Genomic DNA, 13,781 nt, shown 5'->3' with positions numbered 1-13,781 from the left:
TGCGGCATCAACCCACTTTCTCTGTCACGCCCCTCATACAGATTCCTAATAAAGCATGCGCCACAGTCTATTTTGTGCCATTTCACTCAATGAGCATTACACTTCTAAATATTCACAACGTTAAATTTCTGCTGCCAAAATCCACCCATGCCAGGCCAAATAAATGTTGATAGGAACATTAGTCAGAGTACTATCAATATGGTTTCAGTTTATATATTTATTTTTTATTATATTTACTGGTAACCTATTTAAGGTCTCACCTTAACATCCCTGTAAATAAGCTTTTTTTGTGGTATATAATTACATAGGCTAATATATGTCCTCATTACACGTGGACACTTTTATTATTTAAGTTTTGGTTACTGAGCCCACATTTAGATACAGTATAAGCAAATATTCCGGTCTCAATTCACCTAGAACCCAAGAGAGCACTAAAACTGTACAAGATACATTGCCAACCCCTTTGCGATGCACTGTTTTATAAAATGGGGTTACTGACCAAAGCGGTGGCATGAGTCTGTGACTTGCACCCACATCTCTACATAAAGGGGGTCATTAGTATGGCGGGCGGACTTTGTCCGCCCGCCAAACCCCCGGGAATCGGGACCGCCTGCAATTCTAGCGGCGGTCCCGCACCCTCTATTAGGATGCATGCGCCACACTGGCTGTCGCATCGCGCATTTGAAACATTGCGGAGGGCGGTGCTGAAAGCATGTTGTATATTGAAATGCAGGGGGGTACCATGGGTACCCCATGTGCACCCGCCACCCCCCAGAGTCTCTGCGGGCCCACAACGGGCCCCGCAAGTAAACTGTGCATGCCTTTCCGTGGCTGCAATGCCACCACTGAGAGGCATGTTTCCGCGGGAAACATCCTTTACGACAAAACTTTTACAACGCGGTACCATTACCACGCAGGTTTTACAACGCAAGTCGTTACAACGACTTGCGCTGGAGGGCGCTGTAGGATAGGGAATAGTTTAATTTACTATCCAACACCTTCCCTACTATCCACGGGGACTGGAGTTGGAATAGTAAATTAAACTATTCCACTATCCAGCGCCCCCCAACGCAAGTCGTTGTAACGACTTGCGTTGTAAAACCTGCGTGGTAACGGTACGCGTTGTAAAAGCACGCGTTGTACCGTCATACATCCATTTTCGCACCCATGGTAATATGGCCGGCTGTGTCTAACAGACACCGCCACCATATTGAACCCTTTTCCGCCCGCCATTCTAATGGGGCCTTAAGTTACTGCCACAGTAAGCCTCGACTTTAGGTAAAGCATTTTAGTTTTGGTTTGCGTGCGCTGTGTTTTTAGTCACTGGTGCAGTCTGCATAACAGGCTTCAATTCAGATCTAGGCTCCCATGCTCAGACACGTGTGTAGGGCTTCATATTTTATTTGTTGTCATGTGCTACCATTCTATGAGTAGTACTGCTGTTTCTCACTATGCTGTATTTTGCTCCAAGACATTCTTTGGCATGCATGTACATTTGTGTTTATTGACATTTCTAAATATTTTCTTAGTATTGTCTACTTATACATAATGCAGATTCACAGATATATTGTTCTTCATGGTTTATAACACATCTTACATTAATAAAGTATCTTGAAACGTATTTAATTAGTTAGTCATATTAAGGGCCACTGCACTGGTATTAAGTGGACGTGGAGCACCAAATTATGCTGCAGGGTTCACTAAATTATGCGGCAAGAAAAGGAAAATTATGCGGCATAATGTATAACATTTTTTGATTGTATTACTTCGTTAGTTGCTGTCTAGGCAAAAATGTCACTTCATTAATGCCAGTTTAACAAACAAAAATAGAAATAAGCAAGTGAAGGGTAACTAGTTAACCTTTGCAATGAGCCTACCACAGCATGCAGTAAGCTCAACACTTTTTCAGGTACTTTTGATCAGTTTTAGCTAGAAACTTTTTTTTGGTAAAAATCTGAAGATTATGCAGCAGGTGATGGATTATGTGGCAAATTCGGCAAAACTATAATCATGGGAAAAGAAGCAGTGACTGCTGAAGAATGTCATAATTACGGTGGCCCTGGTCATATCAGTAGAGCACTGTGACAGTGCTCAAGGTGTTTCAATCCACTAACAACATGGAACCTTTCCTCGAAAGACTGAAACCTAATCATGTAATTCATCCAGACTTGTTCTTACTTTCTCTTTCAACCATCACTCGTGTTCTCTTTCAGAATGCAGTTGTGGCAGTGACCGGTGATGGTGTCAATGACTCCCCAGCTTTAAAGAAAGCAGATATTGGGATTGCAATGGGCATAGCGGGATCGGATGCAGCAAAGAATGCCGCAGATATGATTCTGTTGGATGACAACTTTGCCTCCATTGTAATCGGAGTGGAAGAAGGTAGGTGGTGGCATGGGCGATATTACCTTTTATTTTTCTGTGCTGGTAGGTTCTGTAGGACACACCACATGCACCATTGTGTCATTGTACCCAGAAGGCTCACATGGAGAGGCCATTAAGGAACTGCTTCCAGTCTCATTCCATGTTCTAATATGTATTTCCTGCCAATTGCTTTAGCTATTCCCCTTAGACAGCTAAAATTATACCGTCACAAAGCCTTACCAAATATACTACAATTACATTGGGATCCTGACTTCATTCTGGTAATTGCCACTTTACTCATGCTCAAATATTATAACTATCCCATATGTTCTATCTGTCTGCCTTCTTGCACTCGTAGAGCACTGAAGCAAATGCCCATCTCTAGGTCTTGCTCATCTGTCTTCGTACCTGCATTTATCATCCATGCTTACCCTCTAGGCCCTTTTTGTCTTTATCCTTATACCGACTGAGCAGAGTCATTAATGCTTGCCTTGCACTTCTCTATGCTTGCACATCTAAGCTACCTTTTTTCGTAAGGTCATGCTATTCTACTTGCTTGAACCTCTTTCATATTGTTGAATGATGTCCATATCCAAGGGATTCAGAGCTCCTCTATTCCATCACAGGTCGTCTAATTTTTGACAACATTAAGAAATCCATCGGCTACACCCTGACCAAGAATATTGCTGAACTCTGCCCTTTCCTGATCTACATCATTGCCAGCGTGCCTTTACCCATAGGCACAATCACTATCCTGTTCATTGACTTGGGTACTGACATTGTAAGTAGTTGGCTATGGTACTATCGGGATCTCAGTGATACGTGTCTGATATCGGACATATCCTCATTCTAGAATTCGCACTGAGCCCCTTCTTACCTTTTCAGATTCCTTCGGTTTCCTTTGCATATGAGAAAGCGGAACGTGACATAATGAACAGAAAGCCACGTCGCAAAAACGTAGATCGACTGGTCAACAAGGAGCTTGCTCTCTATGCCTATGTACAGATTGGTAAGTAAAGTTCCCCGTCCCTTTTCTGTGGGCACACTACAAATGCAATGGACACCATAATAACTACCATAACCATGCCACAAAGCAACAGACTGTTTTGTGACCGTAAAGTGCTTAGACACTAAAGTTCCGAAAGCTACACTCTGAAGGTCTTGCAGAAAATAACAACGTGGTGGAATCTTCCATTTTAATGGTTATGGTTGAATGCAAGTTCTCGTACAACTCTTGAAAATCTAAGTTAGATATTTAAATATATGGGGCCTCATTTATGAGAAATGATCCATCGCTGCGTGAAAGCAGCGATGCGTCACTTCTCAGTGCACACTCCTTGCGACATATCTGATGTGTCATATTTAATGTATGACGCATCATGTCGCGAGGAGTTACAGATACGTCAGTATTTCTGACATATCTGTAAGCCCAAAAGTGACGCATTGCTGGAGTGTTACAAAAGTGACGCAACTCCAGCAATGCGTCCTTTCACATGGGGCAAGTCCCATGTGAAAGGGCCTGCGTCAGTCTCACGCCTGCTGTGAGGCAGGCGCAAGATTTTGATGCAACGGCGTCCTAGAAGTGACGCGTCACTTCTACGAGGCTTTTTGAGGGGGAATGCCCCCCTGCATACATGATACCTGACACAGGTATAATGTAGCGCAGGGGTTTACAAAGTGACGCATCTGCTTAGATGCATCACTTTGTAAATAGTGCGCAACAGGAGGCATGTTTTACGCCGCCGATGCGTCACAAAAAAGTGACGCATCGGAAGTGCCAAACTGACGCAAGGCCTCATAAATAAAGCCCATAGTATATGTGCAGATACGCATGGTATAATGTGTTATTTATTTGCATTGTTGAGTGTGTGGAGGGACCACAAGAGCGGAAGCTTGGAGTGAGTCATGATGAATATTCTACTCTGTGGATCTGAGTATATGGTTTATGATTTGCAATGCACACCATAACTCGCACTAAACATCTTTGCTGATGGCATGTGAAAAATATAAACTTTCAACAAAAACTGCATCTTACAACAAAATAAGGCAGACAGATACATTTAGAACAAATATTTGCAAGCACATGGACTCGAGATTCAGTGCTCATAACTAGCATTTCTTCTTACCAACTGATTCACATTGAACAGTGTAAGAGTAAGAGTAGGTGTCTGTTCTGTACAATCAGTAGATGCATTCTCATTTATTTCCCCATGAATGTAGCAATGACATTATCAACAGGGCCAACAAGAATATTTATCAATGCACAGGATTTGATTTGATTTGATAAAAAACAAAAGGCAAATGAAAGACCCGTCATCAACTGATTTATCTAGAAAACTTGCCACTTTATTTCTGTTTGTCTGAGCTGACTGAGTACTATGTCAATGAATTTATTTACATTTTATGCATTTCATTTTGCAAATAGACCAACGCTTTACTTCATGTCAGAACATTTAATACCCCGAGATGGTGTATTGCCTTATAGTAATATCCAGATCTGCCTGGACATTTTTAAAAGTATGTCAAAGACCAACAGAAATGTTCCAATAATACAGACACATCAGGTTAAACCTCGCCTGCTTCTTATTACTGCAGGTAGGCGGGACATCAGTTAGCATTATTAGCAAATCTACTGGCACTTAAGGAATCTTAATCTTTACTTTTATGCGTTAAATCGTAATCGAGGTTACCAAATGATATACCTCAGAGCGCACAAGAAACACGTGCAGTTCACAGTGCAGTGCAAGACTGGCACCTGTGCGGATGCGTGTACAAAAGTGTTGTGATGCAAGAGACCCAAGCACACAACCTTTATCTCAGGGATGCAGCCTTGTCCAACACAGTGGCTTCACTGGTTTAAACCTTAAAGCAGGAGAGTGATTTGGCCAGACAACACTGTTTTGCAGTGGTTCAATAAGGAAGGGCGGGAGGTTGGTCCGCCCCAAAGGCACCAGGTGGGTGCGGCGGCCTCCTAGTCCTCCCGCTCTTACTTGTGGAATGGTCAGCCACCCCCCTCCTCCCCCGGAATCCACGGCTGCCAAAGCAAGGACTGCCACAAGTGGCAAAAGGTGTAGCTACCCCCCCTGCTGTTTTATGGGGCTTTTCAGTCCAGCTCCCAGGATTGAATTTAAAAGTGTAACCAATAGTCCCATTTGATTTTAAATAGGATCAGGTGGTCCCAATTTGCCTTCAAAATGGATCGTGAGGTCTGTACAACTGGGTGCCCTCCAAATGCATGGTGAAGCACCCTAGGCCTGTCAGTCTTGCCTCACGGATTTATGTTGCAAATTCACATTCCACGTGGGTGCTACAGCATCACATATTTGCATGTTAAACTCAGCTGGGAAAAAAATAGGGCGGAGCCCAAACCCTTTTATGGAGTAGCTGCCACTGGGTGAGCTCTGCAGCTTTCTAAGGCATTCAGAATATTATCAAGCAGGCTATTATTTAGAGGGTATCAACCTCACGATAAACTATTTAAATATTCCTCAATGCATACAAAGTGGGTTAGTATAACCTGAGTGAAGGGGCAGGATGGTCGCCAATTCTGGGTAAATGGGTACATTTTCTTTCTAGGAAAAAAAATCATGGATTACACAATGCTGCAAAAATATTAACAGCTCAATAGTTTGCCTCTGTGAGTCATTGGAGAATGGAACATGGGTGAGTGTTTCTGGAACTTATTTCCACATTTCTGTTTCTAACACAAACATTCCTTCTTTCTCATAGGAATTATTCAATCAGTGGGAGCATTTCTGTGTTATTTCACACTCTATGCACAGGATGGTTTCCTACCATCTAAATTGCTGGGTTTGCGAGTTGACTGGGAGAAATCTACAATTAATGAACTGGAAGACAGCTATGGACAAGAATGGGTGAGAGCAAGAAATATACATTTGTAAACATTCAAGTTAATTATCATGGTCGTATTTGATCATTGCTACATTAATGTTTGTTTAAAAAGGTCATTAACCTAATCTAGTGTGCTGTACGTATCATGTAACATGGTGCATGCACTATTCAGTTATTCTTGGGAGTGGTGGGTGGGGATCCGCAGAGTGGCACTGAATAAACACTCAAAGATCATAAATTCTCTCAGGATCTTGCTTGATCCCAAAATCAGAAATAGGGATCACATTTTATAGCAGTTGTGGATTATATGTATGTATAGTCCAATCATGTTCCTGCCTCCTCCTTAAACACAAGCTATTGTTGCCAACATTTGTTTGAATAATGCCTAAGCAAAGTATTTTAATGTTTTACTAGACTTGTTCACACACTTTATACTCTAGGGGAGCACTTTTTTCTCTTATCAAAACAAAGGAATGTCCACAATCCAGAGCTGAGAGCTCTTTAGTTGACTATAGGGCATGTGATTCATATTGTCTCAAATGCAGTCCAAGGTCAGACTGCCCAACTCAGACAGTCCATTCGGCAACCATATACAGAATCCAAGATAGCTTCCAATAAATCCGATTTTCAGCAATGTTGCATGTTAATCCTGAGTAACCCCATCTCAATTAGTAGTATTGCCATTTCCCCAAGTATGTCAGGGCAGAGGCCACTTAGTGAGTGTCATAATCTAAAAGACCTGCAAGAAGAAAAGATGTTTGCCTACGATTTCTAGAGCATACAATGAACTCACTGATATATCTGCAGATAAGAAAAGACAGAAGAGCAGGAATTGAAAGTTCACATGACTCTTTACAATCGTCTTGTTGTGCATTTGCTATTTAATGCAAAAGGCCTGCACCTAATTTGCATAGCAGGCATTGCAGGAACACCGAAGTTAATGCAATTCAACTGCTATCTGTTTCAGACCTTTTCTCAGCGCCAGTACCAAGAATGGACTGGGTATACTGCATTTTTCATCAGCATCATCGTTGTGCAGATAGCGGACTTGCTGATAAGGAAAACCCGGAGAAACTCGTTCTTTCAGGTGAACCCTTTAAGGTCAGTCAAGGATAAGTGGATGGTCTGTGCTGAGTTCTTCAATGGTTAACAATTGCAAAGCATTATTCTTACACCTTCTGTGGGGTTTGAGTCAGGGCTGGCGATTAACCGCTTCTTTACACAACACAGCCATCAATTTTCTTTAAAAATATGCTCCCAATAGCCATCTTCTGGACTTGGTTTTAGACATCAAGTTATAGCTTATTCAACCTCAATGAAAGCAGTGTTAGAATCTTTCTTCAAGATGCACAATGCAGCTATTCAAAAGGTCTACAAATCTGTGTGCTGCGATAAAGACTACATCCAGTTGTGTCAGCTAGTAAAGAAGCAATCTGCTTTCACTAAAATATGTATTCCAACAAGGAGTCAGGAAATGAGGTTGGAAGAGCCATGCATTCTAACTGCATTATGCTCTGCAGACCAATAACTGTTGTGCTAACCCTTGAAAACACAGCCAACAATGTTAGTCGTCCTGATTTCTTTCTGTCGAGAGCAATAACAAACTATGGTCTAAGGGGCGCCTCTACTGAGCACTCAATAACTCTAATCTGAGTGGTCAAACTTTAGCAAGAGCTGAATATTGTTGCTGAGGTTTTGCTAACCAGTTCTGGTCTTGGAAATATATTTATCTCTGCTTTTGGCATTGTATTTCACTGGTTGGTTCTTTTGCCTTATTGGGTAAAGAAAGACAACCTCTATGTTTTAGATTTGGTCATTCTGTGATCTAAGACTTCTGTACTGGGATCAATTGGAGATCAGTGCTCTAACTGGAAAAGTCTCTGCTACAATCTGTCTTTTATGTGGCATAGACAGGTCACCTTGATAAAAGGTGAAGGTCTTTGTGTGATAGAATATACCCGCCGCCCAGGTGAAACCTTGTTGAGTTTTAACAGGGTAGACCCTTAAAACTACCCGACCTGGGTCATGTTAGTAGTACGTTAAAGAAAAGGTTGATGTAGTCCCTTTATATTTACATTGGCATTAACAGTTAACCACAAGACATTCCTGATTTAGTTAATCAGGAACACAAATTTAATTTTACAATCAAGTATTCAATAAATGCTCTTACAGTTCAGAGTATTCATATGAGTCCAAATGGTATCAATGTACTTTCATTATATACCGTATATATACAGTGCTCTCAGTGAAGAAAGAGAGAGAGGTTTTTTGGGGAAGTAGAGGTGGGTGGGTAAGTGAGGGACAGGGTAAAGGTGGTATGACATAGACACAACGGGCCCGATTCACAGAACTAACTTAAGACAAAATCCTAAACTTACTACTTTTGGTATTCACAGAAGTTAGGATTTTGTCTTAAGTTTGTCTTAAGACAGACTTAAGAAAGACTTAAGACAGACTTAAGACAAAATCCTAACTTAAGTCTGTCTTAAGTCTGTCTTAAGTCTGTCTTAAGACAAAATCCTAACTTCTGTGAATACCAAAAGTAGTAAGTTTAGGATTTTGTCTTAAGTTAGTTCTGTGAATCGGGCCCAATATAATTATGTACAGTGGAACCTTTACAGCCTGAGATAGGTCTATAGCTCTCTTTATAATTCATCACACATAGGGCCAAATAGATTGATTTCTTCAATTCCTATGGTTTGCGTTTGGTAGTCGTATGGTGTCTGCGTTTCGACCCCTGATAGATAAGGGTTATTAGTTCCTCATTTTGGGGTCTTCATCAGGACAAGGAGGTGTATGGAGTATCTGAAAATATAAATTTGATTGAGTGCGTGTAGTCAGAAAATGGTCAACTGAAAAAGATAACCTGGAAGGTACCTACTTAAGATACGGCTCCGAATGACCGATCAAGAGTGGCAGCAAAACGCTCATCGGCTTCTGTAGTAAGGCATATGATCATCAGGTTCTATAGGGGAAGGGACAATACTTGTCCTTAAGGAATGTATATAATGTGAGGGAAACTCACTAGGATGGACGTGCACTCTGTGGGATAATTATTCTCCCATTGTTGTATTACAACAATCTTGTATAGTCTGTAGTTAGTGGGGACCAATCTGCTGTCTTGGCTCTTATACGGTGTGTCGCTAAATAGTCAACAAGAGTATCTATCATGGGAAAAGAGAAAACATTTAAAAATAGAAGGGAACTGGTACATATGGTAGACATAACATGTTTAAAAATATTTCATTCACCCGTGTTGCTGGCAATACATGGGATGAAGGATTAAGCATCATCGCAGTGTGTGTTAATAATCAAGGGACAGCGCTTGTAAATATCAATGAGTAGCGTTTCTAAATATCGCTAATATCATGGCCTCCTGATTGTGATTGAAAAAAGATGATCCAAGTCTTAATGTTAGTCGTACACAACTCACAGAATATCATCGTTTATAAATGGCCCTAGTCAAAGTCAATGTGCCCGTGAACGATCCAGACAGTCGTTTTCCGAGAAACATGATCTACTCACGATTGAAACTACCCGGTCAGCCGTGAGATAGATAAGACGGGCCTGATTTGGAAATGGCTTGTGTCAAGTATCTTGTTTAAACAAAGGGGGTCGTGTATCTAATTGCAGGTTACTATCTTCGCTGTATTAAAAAACATCTGAGCTTTCCTCGATGGGCAAAAAAACATTGTGATATGCCCCAGCTTCCAAAAACTCCCTAGTGGAGGACTGGATAATGGCTCGTATCAAGTATCTTGTTTGAAAATAACGGGCGTGCATTTAAGTGCGGGTTGCTATCTTCGTTATGTGAAAGTAATCTTAGCTTTCCTCGAGAGACAAGAAACAATATGATAAACCCCAACACGCCTATTCTCCGTAGAGGAGGACAAGCTCTTACCTTATTGCTTTCAAAGTTCCCAATGACAAGCAGGATTGCTGTCGGAACTCGTCATATGAACTCGATAGAAGGCAGGGGCGTGGCCGCTACACTCAGTGCCCGCGCTCAATGCTGATGGGGGCTCGTCTGAATAGTAGCCAATAGGCACCAACCATGGCGATCTGATTGGTTTGAGTTACTTGTTCGCATTGTAAAGCTAGGGGGAAGGAAACGAAAAGGCCGCGCATGAAATGTGCCTGAGGCCAATGATTTTAAAAAAAGGGGGGGAATGTCGTTCCCTCATTAATCTCTTACACATAGTGTTGGTCATATGATATTGGTATAATTTTGATTTACATCACATAACGATTCCTATCTGCATTGGTACAATGTGCCAAATGTTTAACGCTCTCTGCGTGGTACTGTGCCACATGCAAAAAATATATAACTACAGTCAACATTAGTTAGAGTACATTGATACTGCATACATAATTATATTACTTTATGCATAAACATATAACGTGCTTGTAAATAATACCGTAGTGCAATATAGGAACACCTTATATCTTTTACATGACATGGAATCAGCTCTATTATGGGTTCACATGGGACCTCCGATTATGTGATACTATTGTTTTTGGTTTTGGGTGGGGTGTCCACATATAATATGTGGACGCTGGGTGTCCACATGTTTGTAAAATTAAAATTGAAAGGAAAAACATTGCAGTTCTTCTTTAAAATACATGGCACAGGCTACCAAACTACTCTTTCAGCATAAGAAATATTATAAGCATATAGACATAACGTACTTGCAAATGTTATCATAATGCAGTATCAAAACTACTTATATCTTCAGCACGGCATGGGTTCAGCTGTGATTAATATAGGACCACAGGTTGTGTGATAATACTGTTCACATGTACAGTGTGGAAGCTGAGTCTCGAGTTATTTACAAAGTTAAAGATTTTTTAAGAAGAAACATCTTGGATTGTTGGAAAAATTATACTTGCAATTCACTATTACATTTTATGTCACATTATGCCAATCTGTGCTCTGTTTTCCGACATGGCTTCTATGCATCTGAAAGGAGAGCTGGTGTGTGAGGATAGTAATAGACCAATAAGGTACTAATCACATGTTCTATCAGTTGTGTGGTGACCTGGATCTAACTATTCTGGTTCTAGGCCCGCCATTTGAGCATAAGTATTGTCCAGTTCGTTGAGACCGTTATCAACTGTGTCCAATAGGTGCATCCACTTGCATTCCCTAATGTTCATAATGGGGCAGAGATCTCCTCCTCTTGGACCAAGAGTTATTTTCTCAAGTACTAGCCATTTCAGTGATTCTGGACTATGGCCTTTGGTGTGGAAATATTCAACCAAGGGGCCTCTTACCAGATGATGAGAAATAAGTTAATCTGATTCCTTAAAAAAATCTTCTTTCAAGGAGCAGTTCCTCCGGATCCGAAGGAACTGCCCAAAGGGTAGATTGTCACGGAGTCCTCTTGTGTGGTGGCTGGTATATCTAACTAATGTATTCCTCTCCGCTGGTTTTCTATACAGGGTGGTGTATAGATGACCTTCATTGACCTTAATACTGATGTCAAGGAAATCAATGGTTTCTCTATTCTAGTGCATGGTAAATTTAATATCTGCCGATTGTGAATTCAGCCAAGGAACTTATTTCTCATCTTCTGGTAAGAGGATACCCCAAGAGATTAGTCAAAAGAGCTAGAAAGAGGGCCTGGTACAACAACAGAGAGGATCTACTGACACCCAAAGAACGTACCCCTGGACAGGATAGGATAATATGTGTTACAACACACTGCACGAGAAGTAACGACATAAAAAGGACAATCAATAAATATTGGGACCTTGTTGCTGACACAATTGAGATGCAAGAACTGCCAATGCATGCATTCAAAAAAAGCCAAGAATATTAGGGACCATGTAGTCTGCTCACTACTGGAAACACCCCCTGTTCCAACGATTCAGACACTATGGAACCTACCTGAGGTAGTGGGGCACTATAGATGCACTATAGATGCAAAGCTTGCACAATGTGTCTAGAAACAAAAACTTGGAATTACAGGAACCACATCACCGAATTGAAATCACATACTAACTGCAACACCAGTGAGGTGATATACGCCATTCTCTGCCCGTGTGATCTTGCATATATAGGCCAGACAAAACAGAGGCTGAAAAAACTAATCCTAAAACACTGCAGCTGCATCAGATGCCAGACAGCAGGAGCCCCCTTAGTTGAACATTTCCGCACCAAAGGCCATAGTCCAGAATCACTGAAATGGCTAGTACTTGAGAAAATACCTCTTGGTCCAAGAGGAGGAGATCTCTGCCCCATTATGAACATTAGGGAATGCAAGTGGATGCACCTATTGGACACAGTTGATAACGGTCTCAACGAACTGGACGCCACTTATGCTCAAATGGCGGGCCTAGAACCGGAATAGTTAGATCCGGATCACCACACAACTGATAGAACATGTGATTAGTACCTTAGGGGTCTATTACTATCCTCACCCACCAGCTCTCCTTTCAGATGCATAGAAGCTATGTTGGGTTGGAAAACAGAGCACAGATTGGCATAATGTGACATAAAATGTAATAGTGAATTGCAAGTATAATTTTTCCATCAATCCAAGATGTTTCTTCTTAAAAAATCTTTAACTTTGTAAATAACTCGAGACTCAGTTTCCACACTATACATGTGAACAGTATTAGCACACAACCTGTGGTCCTATATTAATCCACAATACAGCTGAACCCATGTTGTGCTAAAGATATAAGTTGTTTTGATACTGCATTATGGTAACATTTGCAAGTACGTTATGTGTATATGCTTATAGTATTCTTATGCTGAAAGAGTAGTTTGGTAGCCTGTGCCATGTATTGTAGAGAAGAACTGCAAGGTTTTTCCTTTCAATTTTAATTTTACAAATATCTGGACACCCAGCGTCCACATAATATATGTGGACACCCCACCCAAAACCAAAAACAATAGTATCACATAATCGGAGGTCCCATGTGAACCCATAATAGAGCTGATTCCATGTCATGTAAAAGATATAAGGTGTTTCTATATTGCACTACGGTATTATTTACAAGCACGTTATATGTATATGCATAAAGTAATATAATTATGTATGCAGTATCAATGTACTCTAACTAATGTTGACTGTAGTTATATATTTTTTGCATGTGGCACTGTACCACGCAGAGAGCGTTAAACATTTGGCATATTGTACCAATGCAGATGTGATGTGATGTGAATCAAAATTATACCAATATCATATGACCAACACTATGGGGTCGATTCCGTTCCGGTAAAAAGCGCTCCGAATCGTCGTACGGAGCTTTTTTTCCCCGTACGAATCGTACCTGTAAACGTCCCGTACGTATGACGAAGTACGATTCGTACCAGGAGCCGTACTCCGTACAAGTCGTACAAGACACCGTACAACTCTAATCTCCGTACGATTCCCCCTCGGAACCCGCTGTACGCGACATCTGTACGGTTCGCGGCTGGTTTTTACGACCCAGCAAGTACGATACGTGTCAGGTACGCACCGTACGACCCTTTTTCTACGGGAGCTGAAAACAGCCGTAAAAGCCGAGTTTGCGCCGAAACATGTACGGAACGGCCCCCCCCGGGTGCGGTGTGT

The 13,781-nt window shown here is 41.3% G+C and overlaps 1 protein-coding gene across 1 annotated transcript in view; it reads left to right on the top strand.

Annotated features, from left to right (window-relative positions):
- Positions 1–13,781, top strand: part of ATP12A (ATPase H+/K+ transporting non-gastric alpha2 subunit) — a 127,169-nt gene that overhangs the window by 103,423 nt on the left and 9,965 nt on the right. The window contains exons 16-20 of the mRNA XM_078681821.1: positions 2,214–2,382; positions 2,991–3,145; positions 3,250–3,373; positions 6,094–6,239; positions 7,184–7,317. Coding sequence (XP_078537947.1) covers positions 2,214–2,382; positions 2,991–3,145; positions 3,250–3,373; positions 6,094–6,239; positions 7,184–7,317 — 728 coding nt within the window. The remainder of the gene's footprint in view (positions 1–2,213; positions 2,383–2,990; positions 3,146–3,249; positions 3,374–6,093; positions 6,240–7,183; positions 7,318–13,781) is intronic.

Source organism: Lissotriton helveticus, chromosome 3_1, assembly GCF_964261635.1.
Source record: "Lissotriton helveticus chromosome 3_1, aLisHel1.1, whole genome shotgun sequence".
NCBI lineage: Eukaryota > Metazoa > Chordata > Amphibia > Caudata > Salamandridae > Lissotriton > Lissotriton helveticus.
This window is presented reverse-complemented; position numbering and strand designations above follow the sequence as displayed.